Source organism: Carassius auratus, chromosome 35 (assembly GCF_003368295.1).
Source record: "Carassius auratus strain Wakin chromosome 35, ASM336829v1, whole genome shotgun sequence".
In the NCBI taxonomy this organism is placed as follows: domain Eukaryota; kingdom Metazoa; phylum Chordata; class Actinopteri; order Cypriniformes; family Cyprinidae; genus Carassius; species Carassius auratus.
The window spans coordinates 4,432,859-4,459,970 of record NC_039277.1 but is presented as its reverse complement, the minus strand read 5'-3'; the positions used below and the strand labels follow the sequence as shown (position 1 = coordinate 4,459,970).

The following is a 27,112-nucleotide window of genomic DNA, read 5'->3' as shown; positions in this document are numbered from 1 at the left end:
TTTCAATACAATATTAAGAAATATGTACCTCAGATATCAGATTTTCTTTATATTGTACAATAGACCTTAGTGATATTGAATTTAACACAGATCAAGACAAGGCAGTGAGGGCTTTAGAATGACACGCACTGTATGAAGATCTTATATCATTTCCACATTTCTTTTTTCAGAAAGACATTTATTCAGCTGAACAACAGTAAACTCTATTGAACATAGCCTACTCTAATTCTAATTAAAATTATAATTTACACTCAATACCTTATTATTACGTACTGCTTTATAATGTACTACAATACTGAGGTTCACATAATTGCCACTGTTTGAAATAAGTAGTATAAGTAGTAGAATATATAAAATATATTGCTATGTGCACTTAGAGTAAACAGCACATCATAAAAAAAAAATAAAAGAAAATGAAATACTGCTATTTTCACTTAAATAGCCGCTGCCTTAAAAATATGAAATTGTGTTTATTTTGGAAATGATAAACAGACAAACACTCTTTTCAGGTAAACATGCAATATGATTATTTAACGACAACAGTATGCCTATAGCATATTACTGTTTGAAGTGTTTCTCTTTCACAAGCTTGTCAGCATGCTCTATGAGTATGTAGAATGTAGCACACACTGAGCAGGAAGCAGTACGCTAGTATTCGAGTCCGTGCCGAAGATTTCCGAAGAGCGCGGCGGCGCATGCGCAGTGTGCGCGGGGTTTGGTTTGTGTTTACAGCAGCGCTGTTGCTGGCTAATGTTCAGTGCTGTAATGTCAAGCCTCTCTGGAATAAAACGCTTTGTGGACACAGGTAGGATGAGTGGCAACGATGCACACCTCCGTGTTTTTATTTATTCTACACATCCGTTTCGTTATTCAGCAAATTTGTCGTTTTATCGGAAGATGCAACACAATGTAACGTTATGCATATTTGGATTTGTGGCTAGCATGCTACAGTGTGTTAGCCAGTTAAAGGCCGTCTGCTGAGCTCTGCTTCACTGCATGACACAAAACCTGTAAAGAGACACGCCAATACTTGTGACAGATTAGGTTTTAAACAAAGATAACATAGAAAAAATAACGGACGTTGTTTGTGTGTTACTGTCTAAGTTATATATATATGAGATGTAATTTAGAGGATTTGTTCGCCTCTCATTGTAAGAATGCATCATAGCTGCTAAGTTTTATTGCATGTGTGATGGCTCTGACTCTTGATGGATATGTTTTGATGATCATGTGTTTGATTGTAGTAGCTAATGATTCTGACTCGAATAATTTAAGTCCGCCTAAAACATCTAAGACTGTTTATTCAGTGAGTCTTTCTGCAGTTTGTTGTTACGCCAGTAGGTGGCGTCACGTGACCGTCTTTCTCTGTGTAATAAGCAAGTCATTGAATCATGCATTCAAGTGATTCATTCGTTCATGATCGAAACAAGTGTTATAATTTTCCCTTATTATGATAACAAAGTATGCTGTTGTTTTTCCAACTACCTGGAACGACTAAGAGTCTCAAGAAGTGCTTGTTCAGACTCTAAATTAGCTGTTTAGTGAAGGGGGAGTGTTCATTTAGTAAGTCAGCCAGTAAAAATGCTCAGTGCTAACCTGTGGTCGAATGTTATTGGCTCATAGTCATTCTTTAAAGTTGTAGTCACATTTGGGGGAAAAAGCAGACTGTTTTCTGTTGTCTGTAGTGTAGGTATTAAGCTCAGCTCACAGAAGACACTGTCAAACCAAACATATTTCAGGTGTTCAGCACAACTTGAACATTGACATTTTCACTCTCAGTGTAGTGAGAACGATTCATTGATTAATTCATTGCTCAAATTCACTGTGTTGCTTACAAACAAAACACTAAGATCACTAATTGTAGCACAACCTTATGCCTTCACCCCAGAGGTGGATATATTGTTACTTACTGACAGCAGTGAAGTCAGCTCTCATAAATGCATACTAATGTTTCAGTGTGCGTGTGTATGTACACACATATAATACTTTTTTTGTACATTAAAGAAAGGAAAAAAAACAAGACATATTTGATTAAAAAATATATAAAAACAGTAATATTGTGAAATATTACTACAGTTTAAAATAGGGCTGCAACTAACGATTATTTTGATAATCGATTAATCTGTCGATTATTTTTACGATTAATCGATTCATCTTTATGTACTTATATTTTAGTTTTGCACATTTTTTCCAATTAAATTATTAACAAAGGGTCTTTATCATTCAACATAGACTTTTTAGAGATTTTAGCCATTTTGCATTGTCATATCCTCATCAAAAATATACCTGGAGTTTTGTTTTATTATGTGTTAGTAATCCTTTGTCGAACTCTTCTGCAATCAAAACACTGACTCATACTCTAGCAAATTTCACAAGGAGATTTCAAATAATGTTTTCACCATGGCAGTCCTTAGAGCTCCTAAAGTAGTTTAACATCCCGAACAAAGCTTATTAAGGAATATTTCAGAAAATATTCTCACGAAGAATAAGAATAAAACAGAATAAATTTGCAGTACATTGCATTTTATAATTTTTTTCCTGTAAACACACAACTTATACTTGGGAACCAGCTTTATAGCTTATGCTGTGGAATTGTAAACAATACTTCATTAAAGTAGCATGAAACCTGAATGGAAGGTTGTCCAGAATTTTTTTTTTTTTTACACGTTTACCTCTCTCATTCAGTCATAATTAGGCTGCAAGACTGAATTATGAACTGGTAAACGACAAACTGATCACAGAACATGTTTGTAAATCTTTAAATGTTAACCGTTAAAAAGCAAGGTTATTAGCTTTTGCGACTAAACATTTGCAAACAACATTGTACTAGAGAATCTGCACAAATAAAAGTCTTAAACAGTTAAACAGTTCAGTAGTGCAGAGTTTACAGGTTACTCTTCTTTTTTGAAGGCTCAAAGTAAAGTACTCCCAAACTTTGGATGACTTCGTTCGATTAGTTTTATCTTCCGCTTTTTTCTTTTTCTTTCTTTTTCTTTCTCAAGCTTACTCCACTGCCGTCTGTCTCCATCATCTCGCTGAATGCTGCAGACCATAGACAGTAAAAGAAATGGACACAGCGACCCCATTGGAACTCAATTGAGACAAGTGAAGCCCATTTTTAGCGTTTTTTAGCACTTCCGTTTCTGACGCGCAGACTCAAACGAAGCTTGACGACGTCAGCAACCTGTCTGCCAGATGTAGATCTTCTAGTAGCTGTGCGTGAAAACTGCCATCGTTAATCTTACAGAGACGGCGAGCTTGAGCGGGGAGTTCTTTGTCGTGAGTGAGCAGGAGTAAGTATTCTGATTAATTATTTTGTATAGTATTTTAAAATGTAACGCCAGTATGCCATATTAAGTTAATTTCCTGCGAGCTTCTCCTGCTGTCTGTACGGTAATGCGACAGAGAGTCGAGTGGTTATTACGCAATCGTTAGTCTATTTTTACAAAAACTGTTTCTACGGGGCCATAATGTAACATAGAAGGTAATGGAGCCCTTTATACATTGTCGTGTATCTTTAGAAATAAATAATGGACAAATGGAGTCTTTAAACGCCTCAGATGTAAAGTTATTTGCTGTCAAAGTGACGCCAAAATTAATGGGAGTCAATGGGAATGCTAACGCAAGTGAAGTTCTGCTACAAGATGGCAGCACCCGGCCGACTTCAACTTCCGGTCGACTTCCTTGCCGCCTGCTGCAGACGCAGTTCGGGAAGCACGTGACATAAAACGAGGCCAGCTATTGGCTTTTGGCTACTTCTCCTGCTGTACTGGCTGAATAAAACCTGCGGTGGCTCATTACTGCCACACTTTGGTCACCGCAGATTTAAAATATGCACAAAATGAGCCGCTTATGGCAAATAAAAGTTGTTTAGCAACTAATCGATGACTAAATTAGTTGACAACTATTTTAATAATCGATTTTAATCGATTAAATCGATTAGTTGTTTCAGCTCTAGTTTAAAATAAGTTTTATACAATATAATAACAATAATAATAATTTATAGTAATTTTTACTCCTTCAGATTTTCCTATCATTAATTAATGTTTTTGCTGCTTTAATATTAATGTGAAAACTGTGATGTGTTATCATTTAAAGTTTATAGATTATAGATAAAAGATTATATTTTTATTCAGCAAGGATTCATTAAGTTGACCAAAAGTGATGATAAAAACATTTATAATGCAAAAAATTTATATCTCAAATGAATGTTAATGAAAGAGTCCTAAAAATGCATCACAGCTAAAAATCCTGCTTTTTCATCACAGGAAATAAATTACATGTGAAAAAAACAAATTTAAATAGAAAACTGTTATTTAAAATGTTAATGTAATATTTTGGACTTTTGATGTGTATATGTGTGTGTGTGTGTATGTAAGAGATGCACTGAAATGGAAAATTATTGGATGAAACCGAAAATTCTGGATGCAATTGGACGAAAACTGAAATCGAAAATGCTTTGTAATAATGATAAAAAAATTTATTAAATAATTTTAAGTAATTTTGTAATGATAGTGAATAAAAAAAAAACCCAAGTCAATAAAATAAACACAATTTTACTGGAAGTAACACAATAAAATTGAACAGAAAATATATTAATATTAAATATCAGTATATAATTTTTTTTATTCAGTTCTATGCAACATAATTATATATATATAGCAACTAGTAAAGTAGGCACATACACTTTAACACACAATGCATCCAATATGACACACATCCAATTTCTTTCTCAACTGTCTATGTTCACTTAAAGCTTAACCAACAGATTTTTGAGGATACTCATAATTTTGACATTGTTTTGTATGTATTTGTCCTTTTATACAGAAGAAGAGGCAAAACTCAATTTGGTGTTCTAGGGCTGTGAGACGCGGTTCTCTGCGCACAGAACATAATGCATCGGTGCTGAATTGGGTTCTTTCGCTTCTTTTTTTGCTTGCATGTTTAAACTGGCGAGGTGTAGTTGTTCGCTCAGGTGCAGGAGGATGCGAAGGAAAGCTCAGGTCCAACATTTTTATATAAAGTCTTTAATTTGCCTAACAGTAGACTCAAAGCATTATAAATACATTATAATTCCCAATGTGTTTGTGTTCCTCGACAATAAACATGCTCCTCAGTGGATGTTATGTTGCCAAGGCAGCGATGTTGAATCACTCAAGGGTCTGTGTCTTCATCTGAGAAAAATAACTGCCTTGCAGCACCACTGCTTTCATATGCACATATTCAGCGTTATGTAGAACCATTTCCCAAATCAGATGGGATCAAGTGATGTGTGAGCAGAAGACAGACAGAAAGGCCCAGTGGATGACCATGTGTTTAACGGCACAGTGACAGATGTGTCTCATCTCCAGGGTATGTGAGACAGCCGGTCCATGTGACACCGCTCTGACTACATATCACTGACAGAGATCACATGCTTCATCCTGACATATGAACTACTCACTACAAACCCGGCTTGATGGTCCGGTTTTTCTTTTTCTGCTTATTCAATGTTTTATAAAAGCTTGTTTTCACCACAGGATGGTAATTACTGTTTTTATTTTTTATTCTATGTAAAAACAAAAAACAAACAAACAAAAAAAAAACAGTTATGAGACAGAAACTCAAAATTGTAAGAAAGTCTGAATTCTGACTTTGTATTTTGCAATTCTGATTTTTATTTTATTTTTTTTGCCAGAGAGAAAAAAAATACATTTGTTTTTTCCATGCTGAAAAAAAAAAACTGAATTACGTGATGCAAACTCTAAGAAATATAAATTCTGAAATGTAAATGTAAACTGAGATGTAAACTGGCTAGAAACGAAGTCAGAATTATGAACTCAGAATTGCGAGATATAAACATGCAATTCTGAGAAAAATATTGTATTTGTATTTATTCAGTGGCATAAAGAGGCTTCCTGCTGATTAGTAAAGCTTTATGTAGGCATGCTATCGGTCATTTATCTGCAGGTGCAGCTGAAAATGTTCTTGGTGAAGTCGGTAACGCTCACTGCTCACTAAATATGCTTTAGAAGCTGTTTCCTTGTATAGTCTCTTTGTGTGCCTATATGCTTGATCTCTTACTGTTTTATTTCTAGAGTCTGTGTCAACAAAGCTTTTTGCGTGACAGTAAAGTATTAATGCTAAAGGGCATCTGTTTTTGCCTTTAATTCAGTCTTATCCTCAGTACAGTATTCAAGTACAGGACAAGAAACAATAGGGAGTAGAAAAAAAAAACGGTGTCCTGAAATCTGACACCAAGTGGAGAACTGTTGTGCTGGAACTGTAGACGGCGTCATTGATTACAACAGGATTGATTTATTTTTACACTTTGTGCCGTGCCACCATTAAATGTCCGTTTGGTCACTCTGTCTTGATGAAATGTTTCCTGGTTTGTTTGTGGTCCACTAGTAAGGGTTGAGAAATCAAACAGCTGGCGTGTTTTCATTCAGCTGAATGCTTTCAGGGAGTCTCACCTGTGTCTCTCTCTGCTTTAGTCTTCCTGTCTCTTTCTGTCTCACTCTTCCTGTCTTTCTCTCATTGCCTTAATCACCGTGAGATGGTTTAAATCGGTTTAAATCGTTTGAGATGTTTAACGAATTGCGATAAATTTGGGGATGGGAGTTTATATGAATGTATCTCTGAGGGGAACTGACGGTCTTTATAAAAGTTTAGATGATTTCATTTCATCTCTGTATAATTTACATTAAAGTAGTGTTTATAAGCGATGCGCTGCTTTGTTTACAGCGGTAACCAAGGAAACGCTGTATCTGCTGTTCTGTAAGCGCCACCTGCTGTCAGAGAGTGAATCTGCAGCTCATTCACAGCTTCTGCTGACTTTATGTAGAATAGTTTCACAGAACTGAAGTCTGAGCATTCTGTTTTTGATTTAAAAGTTCAAACGACACAATCTCTTGTAGATTACAAACTGCTCATGTGGCATGTGTTCAGCATCTTCGTTCGGATTGTGATTCTAATACAGTGGCTGCCTATAGTTTTGAATGGAAAGACCATAAGCAAAGTCTTTGATTATGAAGACTTTTTATGTATTATTCATTTAATTAGATTTGGGGTTCGTTTTAAAATTCCAATTTAGTTTCGTTAATTTGTCTTAAATCTAAAATTATGAGTTGAGTGAATCTCTCTCTCTCTCTCTCAGTCTACCTGTCCGTCTCTCTCTCCTTTCTCCTCCTGTTATCTTTTTCCTTTTCGTTTTGCCCCTAGAGAGTCTAAAGCATCATCTTGTGTTTCACTCCTCATTTGGCTGTTGAGTCTTGAGGCAAAGAAAGAGAGAAGAAAAAGGCAGACAAGGCCTCCATTATAACAGCATAGGAACAGAGCTTTAGTGAGGGAGCGGTCTGTGTTTATTTCTTGTGAATCCATGTGGATATCAGCGAACAAGGATATGAAGTCAGTCGTCTTAACCAGTCCAGTAGCACAATACACTCTGCTCGGTTTCTGGTCATTGCTCCCCAGGGTGTAGCACTGCTCCTGGTCTCCATTAGGACAGAGCACAATATTCCCAGTCAGGAAAACCAAAGCTCTTTCACAAAGGAACGACCTGCCATTCAACGTCCTCTTTCACTGTATCCCTGCAGCCTGAACCCACTGACCTGTGACGCAACACACGTCTCTTCTGCTACCATTTGTGTAAAGGGATAGTTCATCGCAAAATAACAATATACCATCATTTACTCATCACAGAAGAAGTTATTTAGCAGAATGTCCAAGCTGCTCTTTTCCACATAATAGAAGTAGTAAACCTACTTAGATTTATCAATGAGCAGTAGTAAATGTTTTCTGTTCACAATAAAGATGTTTTGTTTCTTTAAACCCTGTTATAAAGCATTACAAGTTAAAAGTTGAAGTGTTCATTATTGAATTGTATAATCGTTCTTAAAAATATACTCTAAATAGACACTACTTCTTTGCAAGAATGCATTAATTTTTTTTATTTTTTTAGGAGATACAGTTAGATGCTCACAGCACAGATGAGTTTTCAGTTGTTTCTGGAAGATTGTCAGGGATTTGTCTGTCTGGAGGGAGTTAGGTCATTCCACCAACAGGGTACGGGGAAAGAGACGAAGATAAGCTGATTTGGAGTAAAATACATTCTGTGTGTGTAAAATAGTACAGTATATTAGTCGGGTGAGGAAGCTAAAATATTTAATGCCAATTCTAGTGTGCGTAGAGGGTTGTATTGTTAAAGCTGTAAGAGGATGTGAGGTGTTTCTAGCTTTTGGAAACGAGCCTCTCCCATCCTGATGGGGATGTGGGTGAAGGAGAAGTTGTTGAAAAGAGTGGCAAGGGTAGCTGTGTCTTCAGGTTTAATCCAGGACTCAGTCAAGCCTAAAAGACTTGAGTAGCAAAGGCTGGAGTAAAGTCAGCTTTGTTGGCAGCTGACTGACAGAAAAAGAAAGATGTGCAACAGAAGAGCTGTGGATAGGGTGCAGGTTAGCATGATTGCCTTAGCACAAATCGAGGAAGAATAGAAAAATATTTGAAAAATGGTTTATCTGTGTTCACGCTTTCTCTGGGATTGTTCATAACAATAAAATAACTTTATAATGCAATGCTAATGGGTAGCCTTTATTGTAGTATAGAATATATGTTGTGCCTCATTCTGTAAACCGGAGCTACATCATTTCAGAATATTGTTGTTCTCAACAACATGTTTATAAATGCTTCTCATTAAGTTGAAGAGGATGTTTGGAATGTTTATAAATCAGATTATACACGTTATAAGCAACTCAACCTCACAGCGCTCGCAGAGATGAGCAGCATTTACTGACGCTGTGCATACATTTATTTCATTCGAAATCACAGCTTATGTGATTTAATAATCACATCAAGCCAAATTGAAATTTCGATTAATTGATCAGCCGAGCCCTAATAAATACTGAAATATTATATAAATAATTCTAAATGAACACAACACAACACAACATAGAAAACTGCACTTGTCTCTCTCTCTCTCTCTCTCTCTCTCTTCTCTCTCTCTCTCTATATATATAAAAGTATATATGCAAGTATTTGTTGCAAAAATTGTATTATATCATATTGTAATACTACTGTATTAAAGAGAATTACGCATAGTTTTAATTATGCGTAAGGGATATAGTTTTAATTATAACTGGGGAAATAATGAAAATGAACAGTTTGGATGTCTTTAAAAAAAAAAAAAAAGTATTTTATTTTAATTATACATATCACCTTCAAATTGGGCTTTCACATACTACACACTGTAGTTTCTAATAAAGTTAACAGGTATCTCTGATTTTATTTTCTTGCCATTTGGTTTGGTGCTCTGTTCGTTTTGAGCCCTTGATGTGTCTCTATAATATGAGTATCTTTACCTGCCATTTCTTTATCATTTTTACAGTATCCTCTTCTCACTTCTCTGCCTCTTTAGCCTGCACTGCTGTCAAAGTTCGCTCTGCAGACACCACGTTCCCGTAATTAGCTCTGCATGTTAATGATGCCACTTGTAGAACAGTTGAAACTTGCAGTGTAAAGAACCACAAACTATATTTGCAGTTCACAAAGGATGCGTTCAAAACAATCATAGGCGTGCAAGCTCCTCTCATGTTTTCTTTTTTCCTTTCCTCATTGCTTTTTCATCTCTTTGTTTTCCAGGTAATTTTGCTCATTAAACCGCCATTCATGAGTGCGCCCGGCTTGATTTAGCAGTCATGGATGACAAGGCCTCGGTGGGGAAAATTAGCGTGTCCTCCGACTCTGTGTCCACCCTCAACAGTGAGGACTTTGTCCTGGTGTCCCGCCTGGGGGACGAGACCCCCTCCACTAATAATGGTAGCGATGATGAAAAGACAGGACTGAAGGTAAGAGTAGATAGAAAACAGATAGGGAGAAACTCTACTAAGTGAACTATAGGTGGGTGATTGTTCAATTAAGGGCACTACTGTTTACTTGGAATTTTGAAAAACAAACATTCCCCTGATTGATAAATCACGCCATGAAGTTAATTAGCAAGTACAGTTTGCACAACCTAACTACTTTGTTAAAAGGTGCTAAGAAGACAGTCAATGTCTTGAGGACAGGCAGACTGCACACTCATTCCACACTCATTTGATTCCACACAATATGAAAGCTGCTGAGATTTCGGTCCATCACCTTTGATTTTTTTTTCACACTTCTAATTAGCTTTTTTCGGCACTACAGTGTGTTTTTTGTCCATGTACCACTTTCTGCAAATGCACTTTCAGCTTTATGTTCAAATGATCACACTTCTTATTAGTATTATGGTGGGCCAAAATAAGATGTTGCATCCGTACAGGTCTCATTCATTCTGGAGGTTTCAACCACGCCGCTACAGTCTTCCCTGTTTTCAGATCTTTGGTCATGATTCTTGAATGTTCATTTCACCGTCACTCTTGCGTTCTGATTTGGTGGATTTGTTCTTTTTATTGGCTTGTGAAGTCTGTTCCTTCATATATGCATTTGATCATGGCTGTGGACGAGCCAACTTTGAAGTTTTTTTTTTTCTTTCTTTTTTTCCATGATGCTCGTCTTTATTTGTCATATTCTGTATTAAATGAATAGGTCAACCTGAATTAACATTTCACCATTCACCCACTTTCATATTTCTACTGCGAAAAAAGAAACTACCAAGAATTTACCAAGTAATAAAGTCACTTAAAATGTATGAAAAAGGGCAGCGTGCACATTCTTCAAAATATATTTTTTGTGTTCTTCCGTTGAAAGAATAGTGGGTTTGTAATAACTGGGTAATAGTTGGGGTTATACACTTGCTGTTTCACTACATGGCATCATCACATTATGCAGAACAATTCATGATTTCCTGTGGCAGTTAAAAATGAAGATGTTTCTGCTGGTTGTCAATCTCTGGTAGTCCATTGGCCATGATGTAGAGAACGCTCTCTCTCAGTTAACCCATTCATTACCATTCTCTCAGCTCTGTGGGCGTCTCTTAAACCTTCTGTTTGTTACACAGGTGATTTCTGAGGAAGGGGTCAGCTTTAAGGTCAGTCTTTATCTATCCGTCTCTCTCTTCCTCTGTGGCTTTGTGCTCATACTGTGTCTCTGTGCCTTGTATCTGATTGGCTGATCAGTTTGATTGGCAGCTTCATCAGCATGTACAGCAGCTGAGTGTGGGATGTAAGCGGGAGTATGACAATGTGATTGTGCACTGCTTAGTAGAATGATTCTAGGCTGCTGTTTTGTGTCTGGTGCTTCCACTGTTTCCCTCATTCCAGGCATCTTAGTTCAGTCACAACAGTGTACAGTCAATGCTAGTACCTCTATGCAGTTCCTATGTGTTCAGAGGTCATCTTTCTCTTCTTCATGGCTGTATTGAACACAGATCCCACCTTCTGTCTCTTCAGCCAATGAAATTTAGATCTGCTGATTTACAAACTTCCTGATGTGGAGTCAAATCAAAACTGAAACACACTGATCGAAGATTTAAATAAGGGATAGCCATCTGTGTGTGTCGTTTGCTTGGTTTTGTCACTTCCATTTGTCCTATCCAACATGCTCAATCAGGTAAGAAGTCCCAGAAGAGGTGTGACTAGTGTCAGTGGTGCAGAACACACCATGAAAACTGGCTAAACTGTGGAACGTGCTGACCATCAGCATGGTGTGTCAAATAGTTCATGGCCAAGTAATTTACCTTCAAAAATGCATTATAAGGTGTCTTTACCCAGCTGAGTTAAGACTGCTCTGTGCCTGCACAAATTTCTATGTAAAAACGCAATGCTGCATAAAAGCCAGAACAAATTATGCTTGACCCACATCAGCCCGTAATATCAGAATATTGTATCAAGGTGCAAATGCTGTGTAGATTTATTTATGCCTCCACTAAGCAACATAATCAGTCTGTGAAATGACTCCTAAATGTCACCTCAAAACTGCCTCTGTGGCACCTTTGCAGTGTAAATTTGGCATTAGAATACCATTCAATCATGTCAGAGGGTGTAATAATTTGTTAATTTTAATAGTTATGTTTTTTTTTTTTTTTTTTGTAAAGGCAGAATTTCAGTTGTGGGGGCTTTTGGCCACAAGAGGGTGCATCGTGCAAAATATTACTAATGCACATTTATTCATAGCAATAAAATAAGACAATATGCATATGTTTGTAAACAAAATGTAATTAATTGAGTTGCTTAAACCATTATAAACAAAACATCATCATGTATGGATGCATAGTTTAATACAAAGGGCTGAAAGCCAATCACAAAGAGTACTTTTTCATTTAAAAACATGCAATGGGATGGGTAAAAATAAAAAAAAATCCCTGCCATAAAGTCTTGATACATTTTTTTGTTTTTAGTTGAACTTGCATTCATTTTAGAGGGCTTTCTAAACATGCAGCTCTCTTGTGTGGGACGCGACTGCAGCAGTGATAGATATCCCTTGTGTAAAATGTGCAAAGTATTCATTCTGTGTGAATGGCTTGGTTTCAGTTTTGATGTAATCTAAATCTTCTCAACATTGATGTTCTCGTTCTCTGCAGTATTTTGAATGAAAAAAGCAGCACCACATACTGCATGAACTAACAAAAACATTAAAATTACTGAAAAGGCTGCCTCGTGCACTTAAAATTTGAATGCAATGTTTTTACATTTGAATGTGGATTTTTATATTAAATTCTATAAATAACTGAAATGCTCATTTTTATTTGACAGCCCTACAGTAGACAACATTTAATTTTGTGCAAATAAAAATGAAGTTGTGAGGGATAGACATTCAAGATGTTCATTGGCTTGCAGTGATTTGTTACTTTGTCCATCGTTCAGATGAAGTATCATTGAAAATATACATTTATTAAAAAAACTCCTGAAAAATGTTGTGAAAATGGCATATTGTCTTAAGGTTGTAAACATACTCAATGTCTGTCCCTCAATGCTTTGTCTAATTCATGAAATTTTGAATATGCCGTTTTTCTTGACATTACTCTATGGTCCGATACTATCCAGTCCTTGTTTGTCAACTTGGGTCTAAATATGTAAGTGTCTCAGATGAGTCATTGAATGAACGCGCTGATGTGTGTGTGTGTGTGTGTGTGTGCAGATCGTGGGGAACGGCAGTGAGCAGCAGTTACAGCAGGAGCTGGAAGATGTGCTGATGGACCCTTCAGTAACTGAATTAGTGGCCGGACCGGACCATCTGGGAGGGGTTGAGCATGGCTATCCCACCACAGCTGTGCCACCACGGTCTGGCCCAGTACCCCCTAAACTTGAGATAGTGCTGCCCATCCAGGGAGCTCAGGAGAGTGAACTCAACGAGAGATCTTACAGGGGTAAATAAAAAATAAAAAATAAAAAACATAAAAGATCACGCTTTCCTATATATATTCCTATAAGGGTACATACGGGTACAAAAAAATCACTGTTTATTAATTTTATATATAAATACACACACACACACACCAACATATATATGTATGTATATGTATGTGTGTGTGTGTGTGTGTGTGTGTGTATATATGAATGTAAAGAGTTTAACTCTTAACTCTTAATATTAATATAAGATATTCTTAATATACAGGTGCATCTAACAAAAATGAATATCATGGAAAAGGTCTTTATTTTTTGTAATTTATAAAAGAATTTATAAAAGAAAAAATTCTAGAAAAAAAAAATTCAGTATCTCAAAAAATTAGATTATTCCATTTTGAGATTGATTAGTTTGATAAATTTCCGTATAAGTTACTGGGTACCTCTTAGGCTAGTTTAGAACATGCAACCACAATTATGGGAAAGACTACTGACTTGACAATCATCGACACCCTCCACAAGAGCGTAAGCCACAGAAGGTCATTGCTGAAAGATCTGGCTGTTCACAGAGTGCTGTATCAAAATATATTCATAGAAAGTTGACTGGAAGGAAAAAGTGTGGTAGGAAAAGGTGCACAAGCAACAGGGATGACCACAGCCTTGGGAAGATTGTCAGGAAAAGCTGATTCAAGAACTTGGGAGAGCTTCATGAGGAGTGGACTGAAGCTGGAGTCAGTGCATCAACAGTCACCACACTCAGACGTCTTCAAGAAAACATTCCTAGAACCAAACCACTCCTGAACTAGAGAATAACGTCTGAAGCATTTCACCTGGGGTAAGGGAAAAAAGAACTGTACTGTTGCTCAGTGGTCCACAGTCCTCTTTTCAGATGAAAGTAAATTTAGCATTTGTGATTGTCCATTGTGTTTTATCAAGTCCAAAGTCAATGCAGCCATCAACCAGGAGATTTTGGAGCACTTTATGCTTCCATCTGCTGACAAGCTTTATGGAGATGCTAATTTCATTTTGCAGCTGGATTTTCAAGTGACATTACTGTGCTCGATTGGCCAGACAGCATGCCTGACCCGAACCTCACAGAGAATCTATGGGACATTGTGAAGAGGAAGATAAGTAACATCTGACAAACAAAACAGAGGAGCTGAAGGCTGCTATCAGAGCAACAATTTTTTTTTATTTTCCTAAGCTGTAAGTCATAACCATCAGAATTAAAACAAAAATCTTGAAACATTTCAGTTTGTGTGCAATGAATCCAAAATATAAGAAAGTTAGCTTTTTTAAATTAAATTACAAAAATAAAGCATTTTTTTTTATATGCACCTGTTTTCTGGAACTTTTTGTGTTCAGACAATAAAAACCCAAATACCCATTTTCATTGAGGTTATAATCTTGTCTTTGGTTTGCATTAAGAGAAAAGTGTATAGAAATAGTAAAATGCATATGCAGACAGTGCCATCTGCTGGTCTGTTATCAAGACTCATACCTACCTGTTAAATTCTAGTAATGAAAATTCATAAAGAGGCACTATATGTTTTGGTGTAAAAAAAGAGTTTCAAACAATTAGAAGCATTCAGATTGAAAGTCAAGAGTGTCCAAAACACTGTCAGATACTCTCTATATAAACGTTTAATTTTGAGTCTCTCCTCCCATCACTGCTTCTAGATGAGCCCTCCGACTTGAGTCCCGGGACCCCTGTCCCAGATGAAGACAGCGTGGTGTTCAGTAAGCTGACGTATTTAGGCTGTGCATCAGTGAACGCCCCGCGCAGTGAGGTGGAGGCTCTGCGTATGGTCAGCATCCTCCGCAGCCAGTGCCAGATGCCCCTGGACGTCACCCTCTCTGTGCCCGGAGTCTCAGAGGGCACCGTCAGGTACTTCAGGAAGCTAGCAATAGAAGTAACAAAAAATTTCTGGTTCAAACAGCGCAACCTGTAATGCATCAAATCATCTTACACTTGATTGTCCCATCAGGCTGTTGGACCCTCAGACCAGCGCTGAGATTGCCAACTACCCCATTTACAAGATCCTCTTCTGTGTCCGCGGCCACGACGGCACGCCGGAGAGCGACTGCTTCGCCTTCACCGAGAGCCACTACAACACTGAGATCTTCCGCATCCACGTCTTCCGCTGTGAGATCCAGGAGGCGGTGAGACAAATAACTGCACACATGCATTTCTTAAAAGAGTTTGTGGTATGTTATTTATGAAATTTTGGACGATTTTTACAAGGACCTTCAAGAAATGTGACCCTGGAGCACAAAACCAGTCTTAAGTCGCTGGGGTATATTTGTAGCAATAGCCGAAAATACATTGTATGGTTCAAAATGATATATTTTTCTTTTACGAAAAAAATCATTAGGATATTAAGCAAAGATCATGTACCATGAAGATATTTTGTAAATTTCCTACCTTAAATATATTAAAACGTAATGTTTGATTAGTAGTATGCATTGCTGAGAGTTCATTTGGACAAATTTAAAAGAGATTTTCTCAGTATTTTTTATTTTTTTGCACCCTCAGATTCCAGATTTTTAAAAGTCTCTCAGCCAAATTTTGTCAGATCCTAATAAACCATACAACGATGGAAAGCTTATTTATTCTGATTTCAGTTGATGTATAAATCTTAGTTTCGAAAAATTGACCCAAATGTCAAAGTTGACAAAAGAAAATATATATTATTAATATTGCATACTGTGTGTGTGTGTGTGTGTGTGTGTGTGTGTGTGTGTGTGTTTGTGTGTGTGTGTGTTTTTGAAAATGTATCCTGTTTTGGGACCATTAAGATTTCTTTGCATTGTGACACCATTTCATGATGGTTAAGCTAGTTAAAAAAAATAAAAATCACTTGATAAGTATATTATAAAATGCAGTTGTCAATATATATCCTGATAGTATTTGTTGTACCATATTTAAAAAAGAAAAAAAAAAAAAAGAAAGAATGAATGAATTAGGATAAGATGAGTTTAGTATTATTCTTATGATGCTGAGATTATTTTTCTTTATAAGATTTCTGGGGCACAGTGTACTTTGATCGTAATAAGAAGCACAACGTTAAACATTTTAATGTATTATTTTCTTTTCTTTTGATTTTGTGGTTAAATACAATTTGGACCTGTTCTTCGTGAGACTCTGGAAAGTTGTATTGTGACACTTTTTTTGTCTTGCTGATAGAATTTCAGTTTCATGGCTTAGCCTGAAGAGGGTGCACTTGTTATTAGTATTTGTCCCATGCTATCAGAAATGCTCACAAATCAACTTTTTGCTTCCATTATGTGTATATATATATATATATATATATATATATATATATATATATATATATATATATATATATATAAAAAATTGCTTTCTGACTGACGGCAATAAAACAAATAAATGTATATAAAAGTAATAACTAAGCACAGCCTTCAGTGATGTAACATTCTTCAGGTAAATAGGCTTCCTATATATATACTTTTATTGCACAAAACTATCAAAGCCATCATAAGAAATACTCAAATACAAACTGGCGCAAAATTGAGCAATGAGCATCCAAGTGCATTTAAGTGTTTTAGCTGTTAGGTTATTTTTAAGCCAATGAATACTATATGAACAGTCACGGCAGTGATGATTTTAAAAGATGAAACCTTTTAGAGTTTTACTGTACTGACTCTGTTAGCACAATAAATGACTAGTCGATTGTTGGTCGGCCAGTCGTCCATCCTGAAACAAACTGGTTGTGTGTGAAGTAAATTATTAAAACTGCATGGATGCAGCAGTCAGGTGCATATCTGTGTGTGTGTGTGTGTGTGTGTGTGTGCACTAATGAGTGTGTTGATAACCTGAGAACAGTCCGACGACAGTGAGTCATTGTAACACAGCCTGTCACTGGAGACTGTTGTGACTCGTCACTGTGTGTGTGTGTGTGTGTGTGTGTGCAGGTCAGCCGAATACTCTACAGCTTTGCCACAGCTTTCCGCCGATCAGCCAATAAAGCACCGCTCGCAGCCAAGGCTCCGCCCCTTACGCCGGACAGCGACGTCTTCACCTTCACCGTCAGCCTGGAGATCAAAGAGGATGATGGGAAGGGCACGTTTAGGTGAATAACCTTGTTTCTCTCCTTCCATTGAAGTTGATTCTGTTCTCCCACACACATCGGCGTTTAACCCCAGCGCTCTCGTCTCTAACTGAATAATTCAATTAGGTGTTATTTCTGCTCTCCAGCCTGAGGAAGTCATCTGAATGCTTTTATGAGGAGAAATGATAAAAATAGCTCAATCTGCTGTAACTCCACCACTTCCTTCGTCTTGTTCTCTTTATCAGAAGTGTCGACACATGCTTCCTGTCATTTATCTTCTCTTACATCTTGGACTCATTCCTCCGCTCTACACAGACCCGCACTGGAAAGATCTTTGATCGGTGACTTGTTCACATGCAACTGTAAAAAAAAAAAAAAACATTACATTTTTCAATGTAACCAGCAATGACATAAAGAACAACACCACAGCTCCCAATTATATTTTTTATATTATTACTTATATTATATTATGTTAAATGTATATTATTTCAATGTAAAAATATAATGATAAAATTTCAGTTTGTCAGTATTAGAGTTTTTTGTAAATCTTTTAGCAGCCTGTAAGCAGTGTTTAAACTGGGTTTTTAATGCTGCACAGAAAAGGCAAAAAGAGAGAAAAATGGCCAAAATAACTGCACTGTCTCCATCAGCTTGAGCTTGATGCTCCAGAGAGACTGTCCCTGTTATAAATGGACTGCAAGTCACTTTGGATAAACACAACAGGAAAAAATGACAAATTTACCTTGAAAGGCCCTTTCGCTCTATTTGGACGCAAGATATGTGCGTTCATTTTGCCAAATATTTAGTTTTAGTCTTAGCTTTTTTTTTTTTTTTTTTTTTTTTTTTGCTCCTTTTTAAAGAAACATCTTTATTATATAGCATAAATGTGCGTTTATTTTGTTCCCACAAAAATATGAAGCAGCACAACTGTTATCAGCATTGATAATAATCAGAAATGTTTCCTGAGCAGCAAATCAGCATGTCAGAATGATTTCTGAAAACTGGAAATTCAGCTTTACATCACAGGAATAAAAAACATCTTAAAGGGGGGGTGAAATGCTCGTTTTCACTCAATATCCTGTTAATCTTGAGTACCTATAGAGTAGTACTGCATCCTTCATAACTCCCAAAAGTCTTTAGTTTTATTATATTCATAAGAGAAAGATTTTCCCGGAAAAACACGACCGGCTGGAGGCGTGACGTGTGGGCGGAGCTAAAGAATCACGAGTGCCAGTAAGCTTTTGCGCTGAGAGCATGTGGAAGCTGTGACATTACCGTGAGGGAAAAACCATCATCCAAAACAAACCATGGCTTACAGTCAGATTCAGCCATTTATTTATGATCCAGAATCAGATCCAGAGGCTGAAACTGAACGAGAGCAGCAGCAGCAACGACTCGCTCCGAGCGGGGCTCGAACCCGGGTCTCCGGCATGGGAGGCGGACGCACTAACAAAGAGGCAGAGATATTTGAAGCAGTTTTACTCACCGCCTGCGGTTCCAACACACGATCGTGACCCTTTTTCGTTGGGATTGTATCATCCTTAAGAAATAAACGATACGAAAATCCGTCGTCAAACTGGGCCTTGTTTGTAAAACAAGTATCTTCGAAATGCAGGGAACAAACAAAAACACTTGCACAACTCCGTTGATGCTCTGTAAAAATAAACTCCATCCACTGGTCCCTTAATGCTGTTTCTCTTTTGGTAATCTGTGCAGGGTTGTCTTGCCCTGGAAACCAAAAACACACTTCTTTTGTGACATTTCGCGACGCTCTCGCTCTGATCAGTGAAGGTCTGTTGTGCTCTCAGTGCTCTGCTATACGGGAGCGCGCGCTCTTCCGGCAGACGTGCCTCAGGACCCATATAAGGAAATTCCGCTCCATCTAACGTCACACAGAGCCATACTCGAAAAAAACTTTCAGAAACTTGTGACAAACCGGAAGGAGTATTTTGGGAACAAAAATACTCCTTCAAACGTACAACTTAATTTTTGAAACTTTGTCCATGTTTAGCATGGGAATCCAACTCTTTAACATTGTAAAAAACTCAGTATGCATGAAATAGCATTTCACCCCCCCTTTAAAATCCAGTCAAACCAAAGTTTAATCAGACAACATTTCACACACTCACAGTTTGTTCGCCATAGTTTAGAAAATGGTAATAAAATATAACAACTCATTCATCTGAATTATATATAAATAATTACAATTTGACAAACTGTATGAATAATAATAAATAATCACATTTTGACCACAATGTCAGACACTCACAATTTTAAACTCCAAAAAAAAATTTATTTGACCGTAAACAATTGTGCTTTGAATTGATGATTTACGCCAAGCTTTTACTTCCAAATATGGTTATTTAATGCTAAAAATTGTTTTACGACAGTAATGATGATCTAATAGGAGTAATAAGAATCTCCATTGAGAGTAATGGAGATTATTGCTTACTTGTGATCAAAATAATAACTAAATCTGTTCGTTTTAAGGTCAAATCTGGACACGTGCGATTCACCCAAACAAGCATTTGAAAACTTTGTTTGTGACCAACAGTGCCGTATCAAAGGACAAGGACAGACAGAGCTTCAAACTGCGGCCAGGCATGGACAAAAAGATTGTGATCTACGTCCAGCAGACGTCCAACAAAGAGCTGGCCATCGAGAGGTACGTGCTTCCCTCATCCAGAAGAGCCTCGCGTCTCCCTCAACAACCAATAATTCATTCTTTAATGGTAAACATGCCCTGAGTGATGTGTTTTCTGTGCTCAAGTGTTCCTCTCGGGCCATGAGAACATGTAGGATGGGGTTTCTCTGCGGTGACTGATGTTGTGTTGAACTGAAGCCAGCTCTGCCTGAACGCACAGCTGTGCTTTTCTGTTTCTGTATGCTTTCTCAGGCTCCGCACCCGCAGATGGGTGTGTGAATCTGCAGTTTTACAGCTGATCTGTCAAGTTCCAGTCAGGCACATGTTTGTGTTTCAGGTGTTTCGGTCTGCTTTTGAGCCCGGGCAAGAACGTAAAGAACAGTGATATGCACCTGCTCGACCTGGTAGGTGATGTTAGACATCATTAACCTTTACTCGATCTGTCAGTTACTTTATTAAATCAGTTTCTTTATAATGCTTAGTATCCCAAATTAGAATGAAGAGCTGATCACAAATATATGCAGGAATCTAGAAAGGGGTTCAAAAACATTCTAGGACTACTCTGTAAGAGAATATCTCGGTAAATTTACAGTAAAAACCAGCACTGTAAAAATACGAAATAACAGAAAATGTAACATAAAACGTTTTTATTAACACTAGTCATAAAAAATAAAACCGGTTTATAAAATGGTATCATATTTTGGGACTTTTTTTCTTCTTCTTTTTCTTTTCTTTTTTTTTTTTTTTTTTACTGTAATTCATAAATTATATAGTTTTTGCAAAAAACTGAAATTAAACTGTATTTTACAGCAAAACTGCACTAATAATTAACCAGTTAACACCGTTAACCAATTAACAGGTTTTCACAGTGATATTTTCACAGCTATATTTTAGCTGATAGAGGAAATTACAAAGTTATTTAATATTTAAAAAAAGGCATGTTGAAATATTTTCTAATTTGGATTGAAAGCAGTAAAAAAAGGCGTCTCTGTGGGAACTTGCATATCTTTCTGTGGCCAGCGGCTGGGAATCTGGCATTAGCGTCAAGCAAGGATGCAGTAAAAGGACCAACAGAAAACTAAATGCTTTTTTAAAAGGTAAAACGCGCCTGTAGCTACAGAACTAAACTGTGTACCATTCATATTAACACCCAGTTCTGAACCATGTGAGGATGTTGTCATGAGGTAGGATGTTGGCCGGGTCTGTCCTCTGTTGGTTAATTTACCATCAGTGAATCAAAGCCGCGGATGAAATGTCTGTGAAGTCAGGATTATGTTTGACTTTAGTTTTCTCCTCCCTTTCTCTTGGCTCTCCTCATCTGTTAGGAATCAATGGGCAAGAGTTCTGATGGGAAGTCTTACATCATCACAGGGAGCTGGAATCCCAACACTCCTCAGTTTCAGGCCGTGAACGAGGAGACGCCCAGAGGTACAGAACCAGACACATGCTGTGTTCCCAATCATCGTCTGAGGTCTTCTGATGCCCATTCTCGGGATTATTGTTATTTAAACCATGCTGTTGTGCTTAAGGGATCTTGAATATTCTTCCAACTGATATTAGACAGACTCTTAACATTCAGATTTTACTATCTTCCCATGCAAATACATGTATTTTGAGTTGGTAATAATAATTATTTATTTATTTTAGTTTCACTGATTTTTGAAGTACTTTTATCTGGATTTGATATATGATACACTATATGAATATATATATATATATATATATATATATATATATATATATATATATATATATATTAATAATAACAACAACAAAAGTAATATTTTTTTCCCCAAGGCATTATAAGGCATTATACAAATTTATTATTATTATTATTATTATTATTATTATTATTATTAATAAATTATTTGATAATAACAAGTATAATAATACTTAATTATATTGCATACATAACACTTATTAAAATTTTATTATAATCTTATAGTTTATTATTATTATTATTATTATAACAACATTAATGATATTAATAATTAAAAGCTTATTTTTTTTTTTGTTTTTCCTGATGTTTGCAGTGCTTTGAGATGGATTTTGTGTGTAAAGGTGCTACAATTTAATTAGTATTATTATTATTACAAATATATATTTTTAAAGAGTTTCCTTGATTTTCGAAGTACTTTGATCTGGATTAGATGTATTAAAGGTGCTATACAAATAAAATATTTATTATTATCATTTTGTAATAAAATTAATCATTTTACAGTACTTTGATCGGGATTTGATACATGATACATTATACGAATAAATTTTATTTTTATTTAATAATAACAACAAAAGTAATATATATTATTTTAGTTTCCCAGATTTTTGAAGTACTTCAATCTGCAGGTGTTGTTCAAATATATTATTATTATTAAATTATTTAATAGCAATACTTAATAATTGTACATTTTTCCCCTTATGTTTGGAATGCTTTGATTGGGATCCTATATACGATGCACTATACAAATAAAATCTGTTTTTATTGAATAATTCCTCTTCTTAGCCAAACTTGGAAATCAAGAAATGATTGTGAATGACATGAAGCATTAACTCCACTAAGATGAGTATGTTTTGATGACCTCTATGAATATTTATATTGGGAGATATTTATTGTGCATCCCTAGTAGATGTTCTTAGAGGTCATCAAAACATACTCGTGCATCCCCTGACATCTGCTGTTCTTTAACCTGTGTGACAGATAAGTTCATGTACATGACGACGGCGGTGGACCTGGTGATCACGGAGGTGGAGGAGCCTGTGCGCTTCCTGCTGGAGACGCGGGTTCGAGTGTGCTCACCCAACGATAGACTCTTCTGGCCCTTCAGCAAACGCAGTTACACCGAGAGCTTCTATCTCAAGCTCAGACCGGTGAGGACGAGCTCAGCGCAGGGCCTGACATTTTACAGGCCTTGATTTGTTAGAGAACCGAACATCTGTGCCTCGAAATCCTCCTGTTTTGGCCACAATGTCAATTCTTTTCGCATTTTGAGACCGCATTCACATTCAACGTATAGGTTTTGAGACAAGAACTGAGATGGTCTTTAAAATAAATGAGTGTTTGACGGTGCCTGCAGATGGAGAACACGGAGAGGAAGAGTAACTCGGACACGCTGTATGAAGTGGTGAGTTTAGAGAGCGAGACTGAGAGAGAGCGGAGGAAGACCACAGCGAGCCCCGGCATCCTGTCGTCCGGCTCTCACGGCTCTATGGTGCCCTCGCCTCCTGAGGATGATGAAGAGGAAGGTGAGCGGCCCTAGGCTCTCATTCATATCATCATGACTTCACGAGTGGTTCTTTTCAGCACAACTTATATTGTAGATATTGTATAGAGAGGGAGATTTGACCGAAGCTTTGAAGCTCTCTCATTCTGTCTCTCTTCCTCTCTCACCGTCCTCCCAGACAATGACGAACCATTATTGAGTGGATCTGGAGACGTGTCTAAGGAATGTGGCGAAAAAATTCTGGAAACTTGGGGAGATTTACTGTCTAAATGGTGAGTGCTTGAAAACAAGTGGAAATGAACGCTCATGGTGCGTTCACACCAGACGTGAATGAAGCACGAGTGATTTACATGTTAAGTCAATGCAAAGATGCGAATAGACAACCTGCGGCATGATTCACGCGAATGAGGCAGCGCAAATTACGTGGCGCGAATTGAGTGTTTTGGGCGTTTTGAAAAATCGAAACTTCGACAATTTCGCGACGCATTAACCAATCAGGAGCTTGCTCTAGTCGTGACGTGATTACGACGTAGCGCATGGAGGAAAAATCTGAAACAAGAATCAAGGACAAAGTCAATCGAATTTCACGTGCGAATGAAGTGAATAAACTCAAAATTATCAAGCACCCAACTAGGCGCGCAAGTCGCGTCTGTTGTGAACGCACAGTCAGGGTTTGTATCCTTATTTACTCTCATTTGGTGCATTTGTAGAGTCTTAATTTTAGATCGTGATAAGCGGCAGGTGTAAATTTATGCAGCTTTTTGCAGATAAACAATTTGACTTTGAGCCGCCGGACTGTTGTTAACGAGCCGTGGTTTGGATTCGAAGCTTGTGCAGATTCCTGTAGAGATGAATTGTTGCACATTAGCATATGCACATTTAGATTAGAGGTTGTCTTGTCCGCTTCTTTCTTCCTGACACTGCTGAACTGCTGCTGTATGCCTTTCTATGAAGGGAAGCGCTAAATAACAGGCTGAAAATCAAAATCTTGTCGTCCCACACATTCTTTTTTTCTATCTCCCACCAAAAAATATCTCCCCACACACGCACACACACACCATTTCTAATTCAAGAACTCATTCATGTGAGGGAGAAGAGAGAGATATTGTAATGTGGAGCACTTAAAGAGAGGATTGGAGAGATTTGGGGGGAGGGGATGGTCAAATTCAGATAAGGGTCTTATTAAGATTATTTCCCGCTCCCATTACTCTTATTGCTGTTAATCAAAACCTCGAGATGAATTCAATTAAAAATCCCAGGAATTGAATTGCTGTCTCTGCACCCTGAAGAACACAGCTGTGTCTTTGTGTGTGTTGTGCTCACATCTGTATCTAGTCCCTCGTTGTCCTCCTCTTTAAATCCTTGGCTTTCCTTGTTTGGTTTGTTGTTAATGTGCTGTGCAGTGTTGGGGAAAGTTGCTTTTAAAAGTAATGCATTACAATGTTGCGTACTCCCTAAAAAAGTAACTAGTTAAGTGTATAGATATGAGCACACACACAGGCAAAAAGGTCTGTTGTCAATATTATAGCCTTCTATGAAGCACAGCTCAATTAAAAGGCAATTTAAACCAAGCAGCCTTCCACTGGTCAACGTGACTAACTTTAACTCATATCAAAATCGGCTTAAGGAAAACTCAACATGGTCTTAAAGGGATAATTCACACAAAAATGAAAATTCCCTCCAACCTATCCACCCTCAAGCCAACCTTGGTGTATATCACTCTCTTCTTTCAGAAGAATACTATTGGAGTTTTATTAAAAAAAATTCTTGGCCTTTCTAAGCTTTATAATGGAATTGAATGGGTGTTGAGATTTTGAAGCTCAAGAAATGTTCATCCATCTGTCATAAAAAGTGCTCCACATGGCTCCGGGGGGGTTAATAAAAGCCTTCTGAAGCGAACCAATGCGTTTGAATAAGAAAAATAATATAGAAAATTTGATAAACCGCAATCTCTAGCTTCTGCTAACTGTCGTATGCAGGGCCGGCGCTAGCCATTTGGGTGCCCTAAGCACAAATCAGCTATCAGCAGTGTTGGGAACGTTACTTTAAAAAAGTAATTAGTTATAGTTACTCACTACTTGTTCCAAAAAGTAACTGAGTTAGTAAATGAATTACTCTATAATAAAAGTAACTTGTTACCAGGGAAAGTAACTATTTGCGTTACTGTAAAAAAAAAAAAAAAAGTTGCTACATGTCAGAGAATTTGTACTTTTTTTTTTTTTTTTTTTTTTAGTTTTCACAAGTCAGTTGAAATGAGTAGAGCAGACAGGTGTTCATACATAACTTTCGATATTTATTGCAAGTCAACAGACAGCAAGAGTTTTATTCTGCATTTCAAGTAGCCTATTATCTTTGTAAGAAAAGTGTTTTTGGCCACTAGCTTTGTAGATGCGTGTTTATCACATTACACGTACACATTACATGCACGTTCATGCCTTTGACCCCAATGAATTTGAATTAGTGCTTATATCTTCACCTTGAAAATGCCAACGTTTCATCGGATTGCTCCTGACTCGCCATCTCTGCTGCGAATCTCTGTGTAGCTGTTGCGTGTGTGTGTGTGTGTGTGTGTGTGTGTGTGTTTGGCGCCGCTGGCGCAGCCGCGTGTGCCGGCATGTGTGTAAAAACACTGGCTCTGATTGGCTACCATGAAACACATGACTCTGCCTTAGCCAATCACAATCGCTTATCTCGTCATTAACCCACCTGCTCACTCGCTGTGTGAGCCAGGGGTGCGTTCGGATTGCATAGTTTATTAAATCAATATGAAGTGTGAAATCAATGCATAGTAACGCACCGCATTTAACGTTCAGTAACGTTAACGGCGTTGTAACGACGGGAAAAGTAATTAGTTAGATTACCGCGTTACTGAAAAAATAACGTCATTACCTAACGCCGTTCTTTTAAAACTAACATTTTTATTTAAAACATTGTCTTGCCTGCAAGCGACGCGTGAGCATCATCCCGCTGTCTCTTCTTTTTTCCGCCCCCGACTCTTGGTGCCTTTTCGAGGCCATGTCTGAGGTCGGTGTCTGCCAAATTTGACATTGATTGAGGCATAATCGAACAGACCACTGGGAGGTGGGGAAGGGGGGGCACCAGAGGGAGACTGGCACAGAGATTCACCTTTTTCTCGACTAATTTGGTCTAGGCCTATATTACTTTTGTATTGCTTTTGTATATTAACATGCTTTTAGAAATATTTTATTTTTTTTGTTATTTATACTAGTAGCCTATTGTGATGATTTTTTCACGACCTAGATTTTTTGGTGCCCCCCCAAGCACTTGGTGCCCTACGCGCAGTGTGTGATGCACTTCTTTGGACTTGAAAATATCAACCCCCATTCACTGCCATTATAAATATGCCATATATGCCAGGGCATTTTTTTAATGTAACTCTGATTGTATTCGTCTGAAAGAAGAAAGTCATATACACCTAGGATGGGCTGAGGGGGGAAAATCATGAGGTAATTTTCACTTTTAGTGAACTATCCCTTTAAATTGCAGTGCTGAAATTCATTTGTAACCATGAGTCCCTGTTGGTATTGTAATGTTTCATCAGGCATCTGAACTTGGCCGTGCGACCCAAACAGCTCCCAGCGCTGGTGCGCAGTGGTGTTCCAGAGGCCTTGAGAGGGGAGGTGTGGCAGCTACTGGCCGGATGTCATAACAATGACCATCTGGTGGAGGAGTACCGTACACTCATCACTAAGGTAGGCATACAGTTCCCATCCTCCTTTTCAGTGCACCATTAGATCACTTAAGCAAAGCAAAGAGTTGACTCTAATGCATCTTATAATGCATTATCAATGCTTTCGTTTGGTTGTATCAGAGGTTTTGGTGGGACAAATGCCACAACGACACAATCCCACTGAACAACAATAGAGGAGAAGTTAATATTGCTTCTCATGTAGTATTAATGTCTGTACCAGATGG

The 27,112-nt window shown here is 37.4% G+C and overlaps 1 protein-coding gene across 4 annotated transcripts in view; it reads left to right on the top strand.

Annotated features, from left to right (window-relative positions):
• Positions 1-685: 685 nt before the first annotated feature.
• The window catches only part of rabgap1 (RAB GTPase activating protein 1), a 64,849-nt gene continuing 38,422 nt past the window's right edge, over positions 686-27,112 (top strand). The window contains exons 1-14 of one of the 4 annotated variants that reach the window (XM_026219384.1): positions 686-805; positions 9,616-9,821; positions 10,955-10,984; positions 13,033-13,261; positions 14,919-15,126; positions 15,227-15,401; positions 17,175-17,332; positions 19,866-19,976; positions 20,293-20,359; positions 21,281-21,383; positions 22,654-22,823; positions 23,030-23,198; positions 23,355-23,448; positions 26,739-26,889. In XM_026219384.1, the coding sequence (XP_026075169.1) occupies positions 9,672-9,821; positions 10,955-10,984; positions 13,033-13,261; positions 14,919-15,126; positions 15,227-15,401; positions 17,175-17,332; positions 19,866-19,976; positions 20,293-20,359; positions 21,281-21,383; positions 22,654-22,823; positions 23,030-23,198; positions 23,355-23,448; positions 26,739-26,889 (1,815 nt within the window). In that variant the 5' untranslated portion in view covers positions 686-805; positions 9,616-9,671. The remainder of the gene's footprint in view (positions 806-9,615; positions 9,822-10,954; positions 10,985-13,032; positions 13,262-14,918; positions 15,127-15,226; positions 15,402-17,174; positions 17,333-19,865; positions 19,977-20,292; positions 20,360-21,280; positions 21,384-22,653; positions 22,824-23,029; positions 23,199-23,354; positions 23,449-26,738; positions 26,890-27,112) is intronic. The other 3 variants (XM_026219386.1, XM_026219387.1, XM_026219388.1) reach the window with 3 other exon arrangements.